This window comes from Syngnathus scovelli, chromosome 4, assembly GCF_024217435.2.
Source record: "Syngnathus scovelli strain Florida chromosome 4, RoL_Ssco_1.2, whole genome shotgun sequence".
NCBI classification, from domain to species: Eukaryota; Metazoa; Chordata; class Actinopteri; order Syngnathiformes; family Syngnathidae; genus Syngnathus; species Syngnathus scovelli.
The window spans coordinates 1640058-1661959 of record NC_090850.1 but is presented as its reverse complement, the minus strand read 5'-3'; the positions used below and the strand labels follow the sequence as shown (position 1 = coordinate 1661959).

At 43.5% G+C, this 21902-nt stretch overlaps 1 protein-coding gene across 3 annotated transcripts in view; it reads right to left on the bottom strand.

Moving 5' to 3' along the window:
* shcbp1 (SHC SH2-domain binding protein 1) overlaps nt 1–21902 on the bottom strand; it is a 63510-nt gene that overhangs the window by 7577 nt on the left and 34031 nt on the right. For 2 of the 3 annotated variants that reach the window (XM_049717447.2, XM_049717445.2), the window contains exons 9-11: nt 18358–18489; nt 6972–7090; nt 2931–3032 (exon numbers count right to left, since the gene is read on the bottom strand). In XM_049717447.2, the coding sequence (XP_049573404.1) occupies nt 2931–3032; nt 6972–7090; nt 18358–18489 (353 nt within the window). The remainder of the gene's footprint in view (nt 1–2930; nt 3033–6971; nt 7091–18357; nt 18490–21902) is intronic. The other variant, XM_049717448.2, reaches the window with a different exon arrangement.

Below are 21902 nucleotides of genomic sequence, written 5' to 3'. Positions count from 1 at the left end.
CAGTCAAATTCAAACAAAAGCATACAATTTCATAAGGACATGATTGCATGTCTTTGCAATATGTATATTTGTTGGAATAATCTTAAGTGAAGCTTTGGCCTGCCAGACCTGGAGGCCTCGCCTTTACGAGTTTATCTTTCCTTTTATCTAGGTTCTTCCTTTTTAGTGATAGGGATGTCTTTTGATCCCTGTCAGCCATTTGTATCCTTCCTGTCCTTATGTTGTCTGTGTGTTTTGGTTCCCGTAAGAGGCCTTCACTAACAATGAGCAGGGCTTATTTGCATAGGTGACATGTTCTTTGTTTGATTCACAGGAACTTCATTCCTTTTCATTTAGATGTAGGTTTGGTTCATAGATTGTAGTTTATCAGACCTATTTTTCTTTGTTAAGGGTTACATACAGTTAGAAGTAGTTGCATAAAAGTTATCCCATATTTACTCAATGTTTGTTTAAGGAACTGCATACCGGTTACCTCACATTTGTTTAATGTGTGTTGAAATGTTTAGGACAAGTTACTTATTATTATTATGTGTTAATTACCAAGTAGATAAAGTTAGCAAAGGTCTAGTTGCATTTGTTCCACAGCAAAGCCGCAATCAACGTGCTTCAGGGTATTTGACCCCGGTCGAGGAAGAGTCAGCCAACTGAGGGAGGACAGCTGGGGACGGCCTCTGCGGGGGGTCAAGAGCCAACAACGAAGTGCTAATTCACACCACACTACATTCTTTTGTTAATCAGCGTTGCTACAGACACAATCCCCCCTCCCTTAGTGTAGCAACGCCTCTGTAACCAGGGCAACCATAACATTAAAAAGAGGGGCACGTGGAGGAAGGACTCAGAACTGATGGAGGTTGTAACTGAGATTGCTTTCTCTATCGTTCTCCTCGCGAGTAAACCTGTTCTGGTTGTCTTCTCCTCTTCATTCCAGCGAGTGATTTAATGTCTAATCGTATTTAGACCCAACAATATTGCATAGACCATTATTGCAATAGCAATTTTTAATGTACTATACAACCCTACAATTAATTGAACGAGTAAAATGCAACTTAAGTTGTTTGTTTTCTATTTCAAAACGAAAGCAATACATGGGTGGGATTGCCATGGCAAAAAGAGACGGGATTGTTATTTATTTTTTACTAAGGTCTGTGTCTGGTCAGGATTTTTTCTGTGGATGTGAGATGGGACGGGAGAGAAAGTCCACTTCTGTGTCACATACAGAGCCACCCCTACCTTGCCTTCTCTGACCACATCATACTGCTGTTCTCACCCCATTAATAAAAGGGGAAATCCGTCCAAGTCCACAGTCAGGCGCATCAAGGTGTGGCCCAGTAATGCTGCCCTCTGTTGCTTCATGACCATTTTAGAGCACAAAACTGGCAAATGTTCAGAAAAGCAGCTAGCTACTCGGGAAGGAAAAATGGCCTTGCTGAAAAATATTTTAATCAATTCTGGGCACCACCTCAAAACCTGGTTATGATGTCTACACCACCAAGATCATCATTATGTACCTGAACAAGAAGCCCTGGCTGAATGGAGAAAGCATTGCTGAAGGCATCAGGAGAAAAACTAGCTATGGGCATCAGGAGGTCTTAATACACCTATGCTTGGAAAATCCAGGGCCACTTCACCTCCAGTGGCCCTTGGAGCGCGTGGAAAGGAATTTTAAGTGTCACAATTTACAAGAGCAAGGATACATGATGTTCAAAAGAGACCTCCCAGCCAGATGCCCTTAACCAGTTCTTCATCCACTTTCAGGATCCCCACAACACCACAACTTGACACCCCATCCATCTCATCCCCATCAGACACAAAAACAACACTACAAAGGATTCCCTCCTGCAAAGCATAAGGCACTACCAATATCAAAGGGCACAGTGTTCAAAGTGCTAAAAGACATTTTCAGCACTTCACTCCAACTATGTCTGTCCCAATCATCCTTTTAGACTGCCCTCCATCATCCCTTTAGCCAAGACTGGTTTGACTATTAGCCAATAGCCTTCACTCCTAAAGGGCTTAAAGAAGCTGATCATGGTACAAATCAAAAACTCCATCAACAACACTGTAGACCCCTCTCAGTATGGCTTAAGGAAGAACCACTTCACTGATGATACCATTTCATCAGTGGTCTACACAGCCCTCAAGCAGGAACCCATATATCTGTCTGCTCTTCCTGGATTTCTCCACAGTCTTCGACACCATCATCCCGCAGAATCTGGTGCAAAAGCTGATCGTTCTTGCACTGAATCCTTCACTGGTAAACTGGGTCCTGTACTTTATAACTAGCAGACCACAGATTGTCAGGATAACACCGTCTCCCCCATCATCCTCAGCAAAGGCTCCCCACAGGGCTGTGTGCTGAGTCCCATCCTGTTGATGCTACTGACCTGTCTGCTGTCGAATAATGAAATTTGTGGATGAAACAGGATTGTAGGACACATCACAACCAACTATGATTCAGAGTATAGAGAGTAGGCAGAACATTTGGTGGGTTTGTGCAAAGATAACCACCTTGGCGTTTTTGTCTTCTGAAGGAAGCTCAGCCACAAGGTGCTATGTGCTTGACCTAGCAGCTGCATCATTCTGGTGCATTGCATCGCTGCACAAGTTCAATCCATGAATAAGCATCTCAATTATCTCTATCAGATTTATTTTGTTGTTCTATATTTATTTTCACAAGTATTGGGAATTCCGAAGAGAAGAGAGCTTTGTTATCTTATTACATGCAATATCATGTGTAAATGTGAATTGGTGTGACAATAAAATGCCTTGAATCTTTTAAGCGTTACAAAGAATATCAGTGAGGTGCAGCACAATACACGTTATAACAATATTTGTTTGGATGCATTACAGCAAACCTTAAATTTGGTCACTGCACTCCTCTGCCACCCCATGCAGATAAGAAATTACAGGTTGAACTTTTGTCCACCCACCATTGGTTGGTTCATCTTGATGAGAATGCCATCCTTACAATGGTGGATGCCGTTGCCTACCAGAGTGCACACACTGCCAGGATAAATCTCAATACCAGCTCCCTGCATAGATCACAAAGGATGTCATGTGTTGTCAAAACATGACATCAACTTTCAAATCAGTTATTGTCAGTCACTTAAAACCGAAATACAGTAATCCCTCACTACTTCGCGGTTCACCTATTGCGGCCTCGTTCTATCACGGATTTTTCTTTAAACAAATATTGCGGATAGATTTGTGTCATCGCAGATTTTTTTTTTTTTTTTTTTTAAGTCTGCCACACACACACTCACAGCGTCATATGCAATGAAGCACACAAGACAGGCAACAAGACAGGCAAGTGCTACACCATCAGCGACTCCCCGATGGTCACGGCTTTTTGCGGCATCACATGGAGTGCAGGGCTTTGTCTGCCCATATGACACTAATGGCCAATGGGAATATGTTGATCTGTGTCCTTGGAGCTGATTGGCTTAGCAGTTCTAACTACACTTTATCTCAGCCTCCCGCACTTTATTCACTCCATCTGCGTTAACATATCAGCAGCACCTCAGACTTGCACTTCATTACACACATACTATCACGTCTCCGCTCCTCGATCACCAAGCGGGGTGGAACTGCGTGTCTGCTTCTCACTCCCGATCAGATTGTCCTGTTTGTCCGTCATAAAATTATAAAAGTCTTGTGCGGAAGCCCTCGCACTGGGCAGCGGGGGCACAACAGCCGGTCAGCACGGCAAGAGCAGAGCGGAGACGCTGCACGTTTACACTTTAAAATGACGAGCCGGTCAGCGAGCTCGCGTCGTGCAGGCATCTCGTGACACAGTGGGCTAGGCAGGTGGCAGGCGTGCGTGTCAAAACAGACAAAATTGTGAGGACTGGCGATTAGCAGTTCTGTATGGCGACGCGCGCCTCAGAGGCCTAGTGCGGAGGGCGCGTGATGCCATAGGCCAGCAGGGCAAGAGCGGAGACATGACACAGCCACGCACAAAGGAAAAATGCACCGCCGTGCAGAAACAGTCGTAGGTAAAAAGCACTGCCGTCCAGGATTTGTGACAGCGGCCGGTGTTGTGCTCGATTTGGTTCCCCCGTTAGGATTTGTTCCCCTTGCCGCTGGAGCGCGCACACCTTGTTTGGAAAGCGAAAAAAGGATGTCGTACGGCGTCGTACGGTGTCAGCACTATGTTGTTTTCAATAAAAACATAAAGAACACACGTTTGCGTCAGTCAATTTTAATTTTTAGAAAGGATTATTCTCATTTGATGTCTTTAAGATCATTCGCGTTCTGCCGTTGAAGCGGGGTGCATTCAAAGACCAGTCGTACAGATGAAACACTCATTCAGTTCACCAAAAAGCAACGATATAATTACGTGAGCTCTTTGCATAAACCTCGATGCAAAGGAACTCCTCTTTTTGGGTACCGTTACATGCTACAAGGAGTATATATTACAAAGGTGACTTTATACTTAATTGTGATCATCATTCATCCATCCATTTTATTACTCTGGTATTTCCAAAGCAAATTAATATTGTTGCATTTATTAATTTGCTTTAAAATGACAGCGCATTATAATTAAATGTTGACACTATAGCAATGTCAAACGTGTTCATTTAAGAAAAAGCCACACACGTTTTGTGATAAAATCTTTCATAACGAGAATGATTTGAGTGAATTGATTTGAATGAATAATTGAGAGGAAATTTCAGTTCTGAAGGCTCCTTTTGTCCCAAGCAAAGTGACAGGTGGTGGGGGGGATAAAAATTGTAACAGGAACTCTATAAAAAATGTCAACCCATCAGAATTTGTGCCCCCCTCCCATTTTGAAAACGGTGAGTCCTGGACATCGACTGGCTTTTTTTTCTGTCTTCCTGGGAGTCTGTTCAGGTAGTGTGGCAAATTTGAACAGGTTCCCTCATTCCTAGGCCAAATTACAGGGGGGGAACAGATCCTCACAGCGGCCCAGTGAGGATATGTCCCCCCCCCCCCCTCATTTTGAGAACGGTGAGTTCTGGACTCCAACTGGCTTTTTTTTTCTGTCTTCCTGGGGGTCTGTTCAGGTAGTGTGGCAAATTTGAACAGATTCCCTCATTCCTAGGCCAAATTACAGGGGGGGGGGGGAACATATCCTCACAGAGGCCCCGTGAGGATATGTTTCCCCCCTCATTTTGAGAACGGTGAGTCCTGGACTCCAACTGGCCTAGGAATGAGAGAACCTGTTCAAATTTGCCACACTACCTGAACAGACCCCCAGGAAGACAGAAAAAAAGCCAGAGTAATAAAATGGATGGATGAATGATGATCACAATTAAGTATAAAGTCTCCTTTGTAATATATACATACTCCTTGTAGCATGTAATGGTACCCAAAAAGAGGATTTCCTTTGCATCGAGGTTTATGCAAAGAGCTCACGTAATTATATCGTTGCTTTTTGGTGAAGTGAATGAGTGTTCCGTCTGTACGACGGAATTAAAACTGACTGACGCAAACGTGTGTTCTGCATGTTTTTATTGAAGACAACATAGTGCTGATGCCGTACGGCGTGCGCGCTCCCGCGGCAGGGGGAACAAATCCTCACGGGGGAACCAAATCGAGCAACACCGGCAATGAGCACTAAGCGCAGGGCATGCCTCTGAGCAATGTGTGGATGCCCTCGTGCTGGACTGCCGGGATGCGTCAGCCGTTCAGGACCGCAAAAGCAGAGAGGAGCCGTGACACATTTACATTTTAAAATGTTTAACTATTTAAAAATACAATAAAGCGTTTAAAAATGAAATTATAAGACTTGTGCGGATGCGCTCGCACTGGGCCGCATCAGTCGGCCAGCACGCAAGAGCGGAGAGGAGCCATGACACTTTAAAAAATTCAAAAAAGTGTTTAAAATACAATAACGTATTTAAAAGTACAATAGAGTGTACAAAAATATACATAATTAAAGTCTTGAGCGGATGCGCTCACACTGGGCCGCGGGGGCGCGTCAGTCGGCCAGCACGCAAGAGCAGAGCTGAGCCAGACACGTTCATACTTCAAAAAAGGTTCATAAAAGTCTTGTGTGGATATTGTAACAATATATTTACTCATATTTATGTTCTTATTTATTTAAATATGAATGTTTCTGCAAGCGTCGGCAGTAATGCGGACCCTGTACCGGTCCGTTGTGGTGAAGAGAGAGCTGAGCCAAAAGGCAAAGCTCTCAATTTACCGGTCGATTTACGCTCCTACCCTCACCTATGGTCACGAGCTATGGGTCGTGACCGAAAGAACGAGATCTCGGATACAAGCGGCCGAAATGAGTTTTCTCCGCAGGATGTCCGGGCTCTCCCTTAGAGATAGGGTGAGAAGCTCGGTCATCCGGGAGAGACTCGGAGTAGAGTCGCTACTCCTCCACGTTGAGAGGAGCCAGATGAGGTGGCTCGGGCATCTTATCAGGATGCCTCCTGGACGCCTCCCTGGGGAGGTGTTCCGGGCATGTCCCACCGGTAGGAGACCCCGGGGACGACCCAGGACGCGCTGGAGAGACTATGTCTCTCAGCTGGCCTGGGAACGCCTTGGGATCCCCCGGGATGAGCTGGATGAAGTGGCTGGGGAGAGGGAAGTCTGGGAGTCCCTCCTGAAGCTGTTGCCCCCGCGACCCGACCCCGGATAAGCGGAAGAAGATGGATGGATGGATGGATGGATGTTTCTGCAAGTCAGTTTGACTTTAAAAAATAAACAATAAAATACAATAAAAGTTCATAAAATGGATATTGTAACAATATATTTTCTCTACATCACGGATTTTCACTTATCGAGGGTGGTCTTGGAACAAATTATTCGAGATAAACGTGGGATTACTGCATTTAAAACATAATAGGCTTTGAAGTATTTGATCAGATGTTATTCATAATTTCTAACGTTATGCCTTTGATATTGGTAGACAAGTGGGAATGTTAGAGCTTCTAGAAGAGAAAGACAAAATAAGATTAAAAAATAGAGAGAACTGAGACTTGTACTAAATAAATTACCTTGGATCCATATAGATCACACATATTCATAGTGAGGTGAGAAGATGTTTGGACAACAACTCCGGTGGTCTCACACTGAAGCACACAATTCTCCATGGACAGACTTCCCTTCCTCACACCTGGTGACCAAACAGATAAATTATAACCATTGTAACACAAATAATAATAAAGATATGTATATAATAAAAATCATAACAGGGTGGTAATTAAAGACTCTTTTAAAGCTACGTGTGAAGCTCTGAATAAATAAAGATAAGAAATTTACTGCAATCAAGACAAATATGTAGGATGTAGGGTAGAACAGGGAAATGGGGAGCGGGGAGACTGCCAGTGGGTGTTATTGATGTTTTTTTTTTTTGAAACATTGTTGCTTTTCCAAAAGTGCTGTGTATATTGCAAGTAGATTGACTATCACCAAAACAAAACAGGATGTGATGATGCAAGCAACAAACTTTAAAGCAAGCATGGTGGGCTAACCAGGGCAAAACCCTGTTTTCTCTGAACAAGGGGTAAGATTAGACGATATAAAGGGGAGGGGGGGGGGGGGGTCCAGCCAGAAGTGCCTCATGCCACCCTGGCCACTCATGTTGCATCTTTGGACATACGTGCGCGAACGACTCGCTGAAATGGGCAGAGGTGTAGGTGGTGGGGTGATGAAATGAGCCCAAAATCTAACTGTCGTAGCAGTCAGCCATTGGCCCGAGGCGAAAAGGCTGCCTGTCACCAAGCATTGCAGATCCGGCAGCCATGAAAACGTTTGCATCGGTTGGAAGGAACCAGAGACCGTACATTTAGACAAATATGGTATAAGTTTTTTTTAAATACTTGTTTAAGTTTGTCCGTATTTTCCGCGCCATAAAGCGCACTTAAAAGCTTTTAAATTTCTCCAAAAACTAAGGTGCGCCTTTTAATAAGGTGCACCTTTTGTAAGGATTGATAGATTAGTTTGATCCTATGATTATGTTGGAATGGAACCTGTAATAATTAACCAAACTTGTCCTGTCTTAAAGTAGAAGAAAGTGCTAAGATCCTTTGAACTGATTGACCAGCTGCAGAGGAAGCAATCTAAGTTGTTCTGTTTACACAACATCGTAAAACACCCCCTGCTATGATTTGACCAGAGGCTCACCCCATCCTGTCCACTCTCACCCCCACCCTGTTTCTCTCAATAAATATGACGAACAGATTCGCCACTTGCAAGTGCTCAATGGGCATACTGTCTCCTGTGTGGTTCTTGCAAATAAGTTAGAATGAGCACCACTCTAACACCTTTTGTGTGGACCAAATTCCAAAATCTGAAAAGTTGTTTTGTGTGGTTTCTGTCACGCCCGTGCCACTTCGCTCGGCCACACCCCTTTCGTTACCATAATGTCTGTCACCTGCTTCCTATTGTTACCCTGTGTATTTAAGCCCTGCCCGTGTGTTTCTCCCTGTCGGTGTCTACTGTTGTGTCCATTCCTGTTCGTGCCCAGTGTTCCTGTTCGTGTCATCTGGTTTTCCCTCGGTCTGTCTGAAGGCTCACGGTCAGAATTTTAATCTTGTCCAAGGGGACTTCATGTCGGTCAGTCTGTCTGTTTTGCTGGCCGTGAGTCTTCCTCCCGTCTGTGTCGTTCGTTCCCCACCTGCCTCCCTTCCAACTCCTTTTCCCTGCAATAAATCCTGGTTCAAGCTGCATTTGGTCGCCCTGGCTCAACTCATTCCTGACAGAAGACACCGACCATCACAGCGACCAGCGCTTGGACCAACCCTTTGCCGGCTCCCGCAACTGCTGCATGGTCGTCAAGAAGATGAGTTCAAGCGACGCAAGACGCACGGCCGCCCCCCGACCCAGTCCCGGCGGCGCGGATGCTGCGGCCGCCACCGGTTCCGGCGGCGCGGATCCAGCGGCCGTCACCCAGTCGGCTTCGGCGGCGCATGACGCACGGCCGCCCCCCGATCCAGTCCCGACGGCGCGGATGCTGCGGCCGCCACCAGTTCCGGCGGCGTGGATCCAGCGGCCGTCACCCAGTCGGCCTTCGGCGGTGTGTGACGTGCGGCCGCCTCCCCATTTCCTCCCGGCTCTTGTTGGACGGTCTTGGACTTTTTCTTTTTTGGGACGTCGGGAGCCGTCCCTTGTGGGGGGGGTACTGTCACGCCCGTGCCACTTCGCTCGGCCACACCCCTTTCGTTACCATAATGTCTGTCACCTGCTTCCTATTGTTACCCTGTGTATTTAAGCCCTGCCCGTGTGTTTCTCCCTGTCGGTGTCTACTGTTGTGTCCATTCCTGTTCGTGCCCAGTGTTCCTGTTCGTGTCATCTGGTTTTCCCTCGGTCTGTCTGAAGGCTCACGGTCAGAATTTTAATCTTGTCCAAGGGGACTTCATGTCGGTCAGTCTGTCTGTTTTGCTGGCCGTGAGTCTTCCTCCCGTCTGTGTCGTTCGTTCCCCACCTGCCTCCCTTCCAACTCCTTTTCCCTGCAATAAATCCTGGTTCAAGCTGCATTTGGTCGCCCTGGCTCAACTCATTCCTGACAGTTTCCGTATTATGTAGGCGTAGTATGTAGACCCGATGAATCAATCAGAGGACATTGCATTTTACGTAGATCGGTGTGGTAAACCAATCAGAGGACTGTACGTAAAACGTTGATCAGATACCTCCACCGCCATTGATAAATAAATACTATCGTTTGTGCAAAGAAAACAGCACTAGGATCCTCTAAAATGGCATAGACAAAGTTTTGTGTGGCTTCCGCCATACAGAGAGGTAATATACAGGCGTAATATGTAGACCCGATGAACCAATCAGAGGACATTACGTTTTATGTAGATCAAGGCAGTAAACCAAACGTAACACGTTGAGTACATACCTCTGCCACCATTGATAAATAAATACTCTCGTTTGTGCAAAGAAAACAGCATTAGGACCTTCTAAAATGGCATAGACGAGACATGCTTACTAGGCACAATTAGAGCTTTCTAGAAAGCCAGGATCATTGCAGAAGAGCAATGTGACAATGACGAGAAAGAACTTGGCATGTTTAATGGCGACCTTGCCCAATGTTTAATTTTGATACAGAAGATGAGGACTTGGACGGATTGCATATGAAGACTAGAGTACCGTATTTTTTGGACTATAAGTCGCGGTTTTTTTTCATAGTTTGGGTGGGTGGGGGGGGGGGCAACTTATACTGAGGAGGGACTTATGTGATTTTTTTCATAAAATTTCAATATTAAAAAAAAAGTGAAACCGCGATAAACGAACTGCGATGTAGCAAGGGATTACTGTAATTTGAATTTCAAGTGACGTCAGCAGCGCGGCGCGGCTGCTGTTTACATAAAGGACAAAGATTCGATCACGGGATGACGAAGATGACGAGGGGCTCCACGTACTACCGGCATCATTAGCGACTTTGTTTGTAAGTGACACGGAGGACGAAGAGTTTGAAATATTTAATGATTTGGAGTGACACAGAAGGTTTGAAAACCTATTATGGCTTTTACGCACGCCTGGTCCTACTCTATGGAGCGCTCTTTCACCTCCATGGATGGAAGTCAGGGGCCGGTGCTCGGCCGGGTGGCTGTCCGGGGACGGTGGATGCGGCTCGGACATGGCTTTTACGCACACCCGGTCCTATTCTATGGAGCTCTCTTCCACCTCCGTGGTTGGAAGTGGATGGAAGTCCACGCCGCCACACGCCTGGAAGTTGACGCCGGTGCTTGGGGCCGTGTGGCGGTTAACTATTTATGTTATAGTTATTTGATATATTTCATTTCTTGTAGCAACTTGTTTATGTTTTTATCGTTACAGTTCAGTAGTTGATGGCTTGTTGAACTCTTGTTTTGTTAAATAAAGAGATGTTTACCAAACCCACGTCTTTCCTTGTACTTTGTTAACGCTACAATATAGTTATATACTAGATCTGTGGAATAACGACGAGGATGACGTCAGGGCGCACGCGCGGCGTTGTTGACAAAGGACGAGGAATTTCATCGATGGATTTAATGATTTGGAGTGACACAGATGGTTTGATAATATTATTGCTTATATAATAGTTATTTGATATACAATTTATATATTGTTATATGGGCCTGTGGAATATTTTGAAGTGCAAGCGCCGTCAGCGGCGCGCACCCATTGTTGACAAAGGACGATTGATGGATTTAATGAATTGGAGTGACACAGATGGTTTTATAAACGTGTTATTTATGTAATAGTTTTTTGAATAACTCTGTTACGTCAGGCCCGTTCTCAGCTCTTCGTTTGTGTTTATATCACGTTAGCATACCTATCGTTTAGCCTGTTGTTGCTCGTTCATGTTTGTTCTTGGTGTTGGATTTTGTCGAATAAATTTCCCCCAAAATGCGATTTATACTCCGGAGCGACTTACGTATATATGTTTTTTCCCACGTTATTGTGCATTTTATGGCTAATGCGACCTATATTCCGGAGCGACCTTTAGTCCAAAAAATACAGTACAACCGAACTCACTGTTTCGTCACATTTTTTTTGTTTACTGTAAGTCATGGCATGCATGCGCCCTATAATGCGGTGCACCCTATGTGTGGATTAAATACAAAATAGACCCCGCAATTGAGTCCGTGCCTTTTAACTCGAAGCGCCTTATGGTGCAGAAAATACGAAAATACTGTAGTTTTGCTCACATGACTTAATAGAAATGATCTGTAGAAGCGTAACACTCAACAGGTCAATCGCCTGTGACATCCCACAATAATATTATAACACAATGTGGAAACATATACTAAAAAGTGACATTAACTAAAAAAACGAATTCTGTCAGGCTGGGTCAATGTTCTTTCTCTCCCGTTAATTTCACCAGCGTGACGCTGGCCCCTTACCTCACGCAACATTTAAGGAAAATAGTTTGTTTTGTTTGTGCTTCGTTTGTGCTGGTTTGTGCCGTAAAAATGTATTTGACAAAATCCAACACGAAGAACAGACATGAACGAGCAACAGGCTAAATAATAGGTATGCTAATGTAACAAACACAAACGAAGAGCTGAGAACGGGCTTGACGTAGCATTCAGAGTTATTCAAATAACAGTTACATAAATAAAACGTTTATAAAACCATCTGTGTCACTCCAATTCATTAAATACATCGATTGTCCTTTATGTCAACAATGCCGGTCGGGTGCGCGCCGCTGACGGCGGTTGCACTTCAAAATATTCCACAGGCCCATATAACGACATATAAATTATATATCAAATAACTATTATACAAGCAATAATATTATCAAACCATCTGTGTCAATCCAAATCATTAAATACATCGATCGTCCTTTATGTCAACAATGCCGGCCGGGTGCGCGCCGCTGACGGCGATTGCACTTCAAAATATTCCACAGACCCATATAACGATATATTAAAGGGGGAAAACTAAAGGAGTCCAAATTCTTGTGGGTCTTGTAATGGGGAGAATTAAGAATTTTTGGTAAGGGAGAATTCTTGGAATCAATAGGCATAAGATGAACGGTTTAAAGGGGTAACGAGTTTCATCGGGTGAAGAATGTAGAAGGGGAAAAACTGAATGTATCCAAATACTTGTGAGTCTTGTAATGGAGAGAAAGTAGATTTTTTTTGGTAAGGGAGAATTCTTGGAATCAGTAGACAAACTCCATAGTTTAAAGATGGAATGATTTGAATCAGTCAAGAAATGTAGAAATTAGAAGAGGGGGGGACTGAATGAGTCCAAAATATTTGTGGGTCTTGTAAAGAGAAGAATGTAGAGTTTTTGGTAAGGCAATCAGTAGGCATAAGCTGAATAGTCGGAACGGTTTGAATCGGTCAAAAAATATAGAAATTAGAAGGCAAAACTAAATTATTTTAAATGTTGTGGGTATTTTGAAGGGGTAAATGTAATTTTACTACGTGGCAATTTTGGGAATGTTAAAAATCATTCTACCGGTGATTTGAATGAGCTGAATGCTGTGAATTTCAAATGGGAACAATCTAAATGTAAAATGTTGAATATGCCGTTGAGAATGAATGGTGAAATTTATACTGAAAATTTATGAATTTGGGGAAAACTGTTTTTGGGATGAAAAAAACGGAAGCCCAGCTTTTTTGTAGGTTCATCATCACAGATTCTCATCTTAAGGCAAAAGCCCCCCCCCATTGACATGAAATCATAAAATTTCCGTTATAAGTTACCAAAAATACCAGCAAAATTGCAAAATACCTGCATAGTGTTTTTCTTTTTAACAACAATAATATACTGTTGACATCCAATATTGCCATTGTAGAATAACACCTTTCTCCCTTCACACCTTTCTCAGGTGATCAGCAGCGATCCATACTGGGTTCCTACCACTGAGGAAGAATACCTGCACTTTGGGGAAAAGGCAGACTCATCTAACCAGGCACTCAAATATATGAATGCTGTCCGCCGCCGAAAGGGCCTCTATGTGGAGTCCTTTTTGCAGTAAGCAAAATGTTAGCTCTGTCTGATTGCTGCTCTGAACTTTTTAATGTGTTATCTATCCATTATGTAGTGGGACATGGCACCACAAATGTTGGATTTGGAAAGCAATATTTTATTGAACATTTATTCTGCTTAATTAAAAACAAACATTTTTTGCACTTGTGTCCGGTATTTATTTATTTATTTTTTTTAGGAATCTGGGCAGAAACTCAACTTTTACGTCAGTGTTTCCCAACCACTGTGCCACGACACACTGGTGTGGCGTGAGAAATGTTTAGCTGGGCCGTGGGGAATTGTCCAATATTGATTACAAAGCGCATGTAAACACAATCTCCAAACCACTCGTCAGCGCCTGGTCAGCCACTTGCTAACCGCACGTGTGTATATATATATATATATATATATATATATATATATATATATATATATATATATATATATATATATACACACACACACACCGTATTTTTCGGACTAAAAGTCGCATTAGCCATAAAATGCACAATTAAGCGGAAAAAAAACATATACAAGTCGCTCCGGAGTATAAGTCGCATTTTGGGGGAAATTTATTTGACAAAATCCAACACCACGAACGGACATAAACGAGCAGCAACAGGTTAAACGATACGGTATGCTCATGTGACATAAACAAACAAAGAGCTGAGAACGGGCCTGACGTAACATTGACAGTTATCCAAATAACTAACATAAATAACACCTTTATCAAACCATCTGTGTCACTCCAAATCATTAAATCCATCGCACGTCCTTTATGTCAACAATGCCGGGTTCGCGCCGCTGACGGCGGTTGAACTTCAACTTATTCCACAGGCCCATATACCGATATATAAATTATATATCAAATAACTATCAAATAAGCAATATTATTATCAAACAATCTGCGTCCCTCCAAATCATTAAATCCATCGATCGTCCTTTATGTTAACAATGCCGCATGCGCGCCGCTGACCGCGGTTGCACTTCAAATTGTTCCACAGGCCCATATAACGATATATAAATTACCGTATTTGCCGGTGTATTGGTCGACCTTTTTCGATCCAAAATCGACCGAAAAAAATCGACCTCGACTTATACACCGAGTCATAAAATTTAACTTCGTATTCATCGCTTCAAATGTGATGGTAACCAAGGCTGTTTCTCATGCATCTCATTGTGCGTGGGTGTGCGTCCGTCAGGCTCATCAAACAGCGAGAAACTGAATCATTATAAAGCGTTCGTCGCATTAACACGCATCCTCAGCAACAATTTCAAATATTCTCATCTCAACAACGGACATCGAAAGCCAGGCAGCGACGATGACTGCTAGGGGAAAGTACTGGGTATTGAGCGAATGTGTGAGTCATCGCGCGTCAAGCAACGACAATAACTACCGGTACGTAAACATTCAATCGCCATGTCTAAATGAATGTCGTTGGCACTTAGAAAATATTCGCTAAACTTGGCCAGACTTCCAGGGGAAGAGGCCGAATTTTCACTTGTTCTGGCCGACCGGAGGAACCAGCCGAGGCGGACACTTTACGGCGGTTGAGTCGTTGGCACTTAGAAAATATTCGCCAAACTTGGCCGGACTTCCAGGGGAAGAGGCCGAATTTTCACTTGTGGTGGCCGACACGGGGAACCAGCCGAGGCGGACACTTTACGGCGGTTGAGTGGTTCGCACTTTGAAAATATTTGCCAAACTTGGCCAGACTTCCAGGGGAAGAGGCCGAATTTTCACTTGTGGTGGCCAACATGGGGAACTAGCCGAGGCGGACACTTTACGGCGGTTGAGTCGTTGGCACTTAGAAAATATTCGCCAAACTTGGCCGGACTTCCAGGGGAAGAGGCCGAATTTTCACTCTTTCTGGCCGACATGGGGAACCAGCCAAGGCGGACTCTTTACGGCGCAAGAGCCGTTGGCACTTAGAAAATTTGAACCGGGCGGCGTGCGCGAGTGCGCGGCCCGCTGGAAGTCGAATGAGGCTCAGGGATTTCATCCGCGGTGCTTATAAAGTGCCGATCCGCCGGCCGGAGCTATTTTCGGAAACCCGACGCGTGCGCACGGCCTCCCGGCTGTGCCGGGCAGCGTGCGCGAGCTTGCCGGCTGCTGGAAGTCGAATGAGGCTCTGCGATCTCCTCCGCGGTGCTTATAAAGAGCCGATCCGCTCGGCGGGAGCTATTTCCGGCCACTTGCCGCGTGTGCACGACCTCCCGGTGGTGCCGGGCGGCGTGCGCGAGTGCGCTGGCCGCTGGAAGTCGAATGAGGCTCCGCGATCTCCTCCGCGGTGCTTATAAAGTGCCGATCCGCTCGGCTTGGAGCTATTTCCGGCCACTGCGCATGCGCCCGGCCTCCCGGAATTTGAACACATTTCGTCAATACATTTCGCATATTTCTGATTGAATTTTGAAGTTTAATATAATGCAACAATTGAGCTCAACTTATACAAAGGATATATCATAAAATCGTAAATTTCCGTCGAATTTTAGGGGGTCGATTTATACACCGAGTCGACTTATACACCGGCAAATACGGTATATATCAAATAACTATTATATAAGCAATAATATTATCAAACCATCTGTGTCACTCCAAATCATTAAATCCATCGATCAAATTCCTCATCCTTTGTCAACAACGCCGCGCGTGCGCCCTGACGTCACCCTCATCGTTATTCCACAGATCTAGTATATAACTATATTGTAATGTTAACAAAGTACCAGGAAAGATGTGGGTTTGGTAAACGGCTCGTTATTTAACAAGAGTTCAACGAGCCAACAACTACTGAACTGTAACGATAAAAACATATACAAAATGCTACATGAAATAAAATATATCAAATAACTATAACATAAATAGTTCACCGCCACACGGCCCCAAGCACCGGCGTCGACTTCCAGGTGTGTGGCGGCGTGGACTTCCATTCCCGGAGGTGGCTGGGACCTACGCCGAGTAGGACCGGGCGTGCGTAGGAGCAGTGTCCGAGCCCCATTCACCGTCCCCGGACAGCCACCCGGCCGAGCGCCGGCCCCGACTTCCATCCATGGAGGTGAAAGAGAGCTCCGTAGAGTAGGACCGGGCGTGCGTAAAAGCCATGTCCGAGCCCCATCCACCGTCCCCGGACAGCCACCCGTCCGAGCGCCGGCCCCTGACTTCCATCCACGGAGGTGAAAGAGCTCCGTAGAGTAGGACCGGGCATGCGTGCAAGCCATAATAGTTTTTCAAACCTTCTGTGTCACTCCAAATCATTAAATCCTTCAAACTTTCCATCCTCCGTGTCACTTACAAGCAAAGCCGCTACTGTTGCCGGTAGTACATGGGGCCTTTCGTCATTTTTTTCATCCCGTGATCAAATCTTCGTCCTTTATGTAAACAACCACCATGCCGCTGACGTCACTTGAAGTTGAAATTAGTAATCCATTGCTACATCGCATTTTCATTTTTTTTATTTTGAAAATTTGTGAAAAAAATTCACATATAAGTTGCTCCCCAGTATAAGTCACCCCCCCACCCAAACTATGAAAAAACGCTATTTATAGTCCGAAAATGTATGTATGTATGTATGTATGTATATATATATATATATAGTTTACATTAACATTCAAACCTATAAATTCTGTACATATGTACGTAGTTATGTATGCATATATATATACGTATATATATATATATATATATATATATATATATATATATATATATATATATATATATATATACGTATATATATGCATACATAACTACGTACACATATATATATATATATATATATATATATATATATATATATATATATATAGATGTTGGAATAATTTTAAGTGAAGCTTTGTCCTGCCAGACCTGGAGGCCTCGCCTTTACGAGTTTATCTTTCCTTTTATCTTGGTTCTTCCTTTTTAGTGATAGGGATGTCTTTTGATCCCTGTCAGCCATTTGTATCCTTCCTGTCCTTATGTTGTCTGTGTGTTTTCGTTTCCGTAAGAGGCCTTCACTAACAATGAGCAGGGCTTATTTGCATAGGTGACATGTTCTTTGTTTGATTCACAGGAACTTCATTCCTTTACATTTAGATGTAGGTTTGGTTCATAGATTGTAGTTTATCAGACCTGTTTTTCTTTGTTAAGGGTTACATACAGTTAGAAGTAGTTGCATAAAAGTTATCCCATATTTACTCAATGTTTGTTTAAGGAACTGCATACCGGTTACCTCACGTTTGCTTAATGTGTGTTGAAGTGTTTAGGACAAGTTACTTATTATTATGTGTTAATTTACCAAGTAGATAAAGTTAGCAAAGGTCTAGTTGCATTTGTTCCACAGCAAAGCGGCAATCAACGTGCTTCAAGGTATTTGATCACAGTCGAGGACGAGTCAGCCAACTGTGAGGGAAGACGGCTGGGGACGGCCTCTGCGGGGGGTCACGAACCAACAACGAAGTGCTAATTCACACCACACTACATTCTTTTGCTAATCAGCGTTGCTACAGACACAATCCCCCCTCCGTTTAGTGTAGCAACGCCTCTGTAACCAGGGCAACCATAACATTAAAAAGAGGGGCACGTGGAGTAAGGACTCAGAACTCATGGAGGTTGTAACTGAGATGGCTTTCTCTATCGTTCTCCTCGTGAGTAAACCTGTTCTGGTTGTCTTCTCCTCTTCATTCCAGTGAGTGAGTTAATGTCTAATCGTATTTAGACCCAACAGAGAGTATATATATATATATGTATAGTGTTCAAACCTATAAATTCTGTTAGCGCAGTTAAACGTGGCACAGAGTACACTTGCTGTTCTGTACCTTAAGGTCTAAAGAATGTTAATTGGGCTCTGTTAACAGACGAGTACATAAAACATGATTATACACAAAACTGGTAAAGCAGGACAATGTGTATGGCACCTCAATAATAATACTCAGGGGTTATCATGGATAATAAAAAATGGTTTGGGGTGCTTTCTTTAAAAACTTAATACTCACATAAAATACCCTCAATTGCATCATGCTGAATGAATTTAATGTTGGACATTCTGATTTCAGCTCCTGTAGACACAATAAATGAGTCTCCAGTATACTTCTTCTCAAACACCACTTCATCAGGGGATCCATATCCTGGAGAGACAAGAATTAATAGGTTGATTCAACAGTGAAGGTGTTTGCCGATTGTAAGATCAACCTACGTATAGTGCATCCGGAAAGTGCTAAATGCATGGGTATTTTGTTTTGTAACATGCCTTGCACCTACGGTCAAGAATAATCATTTACATCTACAGGTTCATGTCCTGATCATTGTGTTTTCTATTTTTTTACATAGTGTTTACTGACTGCTCAATAGTAATTTTAAATTTGATTGACTCAGGGCACGATTGGACAACATAAACGAGTTTTGTGCACAGATTGAACTATTTTGAGGTGAGATTTAAGATTTGGGCACAGATTCAACTATTTTGCAAGAAGAATCTGGATATTTGTAAATCTAGCTCAAAAAAATTATTTTGTGTTCTTTTCCATTTTTATATACTGTATTTTCCGCACGATAGGTCGCATTTAAGAGCTTATAATTTACACAAAAAAAACACAGTGCGCCTTATATATGGATCAATTGATGAATTTGTTGATCCATACTGGTTGTACACAGCGCTCTGCCAAAATGTTTCAGTACGTTTCAGTACGACTAGTAAATTACAAGGTTGCATCGTTTTCAGCATTACGGCAACAGTGGTCAGGGGCGTCACATAACTAAGCTGGTCGATCACATGACATTTAAAAAAAAAAAAAAAATTCTATAGGCTTGAATCCATCCCATAGCTGTCAAGAGGCAATCACAGTGAACCGCACATGCGCAATAGACAGTGACGACACTCCCTCACCGCAGCAAGTTTAGCTGCGCATACCAAAAAACGGCACCAAAGCTAACAAGCTAATCATCGCATTACGCATCAACGCACGCACTCGCTTTTTTCTTTTAAACTGAAGGAAATTTATGACCATCAAAAATGAGTGGGGTTGCTGGACCAAGTAAGAAGTCACACCGTATCACTTTCATATGGAATGGGAGTTGGACTTTTTTTTACCTCATTGACTGGTTGGACATTCCCTTTAGCACAGCTCCATCTAGTGCAGTCTCTCAAATAGTGGGGCGCACCCCTCTGGGGGGAAACGGTGCGATACCAAGGGGGTCGCGTGTGACACCAGGGAACATGCTTTTCTTTTGGCTGTACTAGATTAAAGGGTAATTAGACATCAGTAGGTGGGAGTGGCGGTATCACTGTAAGAGACTGTAAGAGTGTGCGCAAAGAGTATTCGCTCTACAGTGTAGAGCGCACGGAACATACGCACACACAGCACAAAGCAGGCGATAAAAAAGTGCAGTGGGACACCATGGAAAGTATTTAACAGGGTTGAAAAGAACGGCGGAGCGAGATGGAGATAAGAGAATTGAGAGTCACACGAAAGCCAAGACAAGGAAATATGACGAAGCGTACGTAGCACTCAGCTTCAGTGTGACTACGATGGGAGACGAGGAAATACCGGTGTGTTTACTGTGCCTTAAAATGTTGGCAGCGGACAGTATGAACCCAAATAAATGAAGGCGGCACTTATAAAGTCATTGCACCCCAATCACGTTGATAAGATGCTTGAGGTTTTTCAGCGAAAACGGGCTGAATATTGCCAACAATCATCCAACTTTGTGAATGCTACTTCAGTCAATCAGCAATCACTGTAAGCATCATATAAAGCAGCGTAACAAATTGCTCAGTGCAAGAAAAAAACACCATTGCAGAAGAGCTGATACTACCTGCAGCCGTGGATATGGTCTCTGTCATGCTGCCTCATTTTGAGCACAAATTGTTTTATTCATTTTTGTTTTGTAGGTTAAAATGTTTTATATATTGCGCTCCTGAGTTAATGTTGCTGATTACTTTGAATTTAATATTATTTATTGCTGTTATTTAATTTAATATTATGCACCGTAATTTCCGGACTATAAGCCGCGACTTTTTTCAAAAAATTTTGACCCTGCGGCTTATAGTCAGGTGCGGCTTATATAAGATTTTTTTCGTGATTTTTGTGATGACTTGATCACTTTTACTCTTAGCACTATTATATACAGTAAAAGCTACAAAACAAACTGACAAATAACTCGTTTTCAAATCAGACGAGTAAAAACTGGTCAAATATTTAAAAAGATATTATTAAAAGTGAAGACAATTTGCAATTCTAGTAATGACACACGAATTTGATGCACAATTTGTCTTCGTGGGCCACATAGAATGATGTGGCGGGCCGTATCTGGCCCCCGGGCCTTGAGTTTGACGCCTGTGCTCTAAACCCTTTCTCTTACTCTGCCATGTCACTCAGAGATTACACAAAGCAGTGGCGCTGTTTGGACCATCTGCATTGTATTAAAAGCCAATCAATCAGCATTTAAATTCAATTCTTCTGACATTTTGCTCACCAAAAACAAGTTGTAATGAATGTGAACTTTTAATGCATTTTATTCAGAAGGTTACTTTGAACCTTAAACGGCGGCGCGGCGTACTTATGGATTTTTACGGCCTACGGCCTCCAGGGGGCGCTCTAGCAGGAAGCAAGAGCGAGACAGGCGAAGAAGGGATAATGCGCCGAAGAAGACGTGCTAGTTTGTGTTTACATTTCGCGCATCACGCAGAACGCGATCAAGACGGACATTACTGAAAGGAAGCCATTATACACAAACCGTCATCATGGGGGACAAAAGAAATGCATATGATGTCGCTTTTAAGTCAAAGGCAGTTGATGTTGATGACATTATCTTGTGTCTACTCCGGAGCATACTTATGGATTTTTCCGGCCTCCGGTCTCCAGGGGGGCGCTCTAGCAGGAAGCAAGCGCGAGACAGATGAAGAAGAGATAATGCGCCGAAGAAGACGTGCTAGTTTGTGTTTACATTTCGCGCATCACGCACACACCCGCATTCACACAAAGACAGGAAGCTTTTATACACAAACCGTCATTATGGGGGACAAAAGAAATGCATATGATGCCGCTTTTAAGCTATACGTGTCGCTCGCTAGTTTAATGTAATTTAGCGCTTCGTGCATGAATAAGATTAGCATGAACAGACCCTTTTCACACTCGAAGAAATGCATAAAACCGATGACGAAAGAGAGACTGAGAAAGTGTGAGGCGAAGGATATCTAACGCTATTCCAATCGGACACTAAGGAGGAAGACTTCGATGGTTTCAGTGCACAGGAGGAAGATGAAGACGGCTCTTTTTTTACTTTTACTGGTATGTTTTTTTTAACCAGCCCTGTTAGTGCTGTGCTACCGTGTTGCTGCTGTGTTACCGCCGCGTCTCAGTGACTTTGCTGTGTTACTTCCGTGTTGCTGCGGTATTACTGCCGCGTCACAGGCAGTGTTTGGAAAGAAATGTTAAGGTATGTTATTAAAGCTTTTAAAAAAACTTTCTGTGTCCAGTCTTTCTTTGCTAATAACTCGCATGCACAGTTCCGCGTTGCTGCGGTACTACTGCTGCGTCAC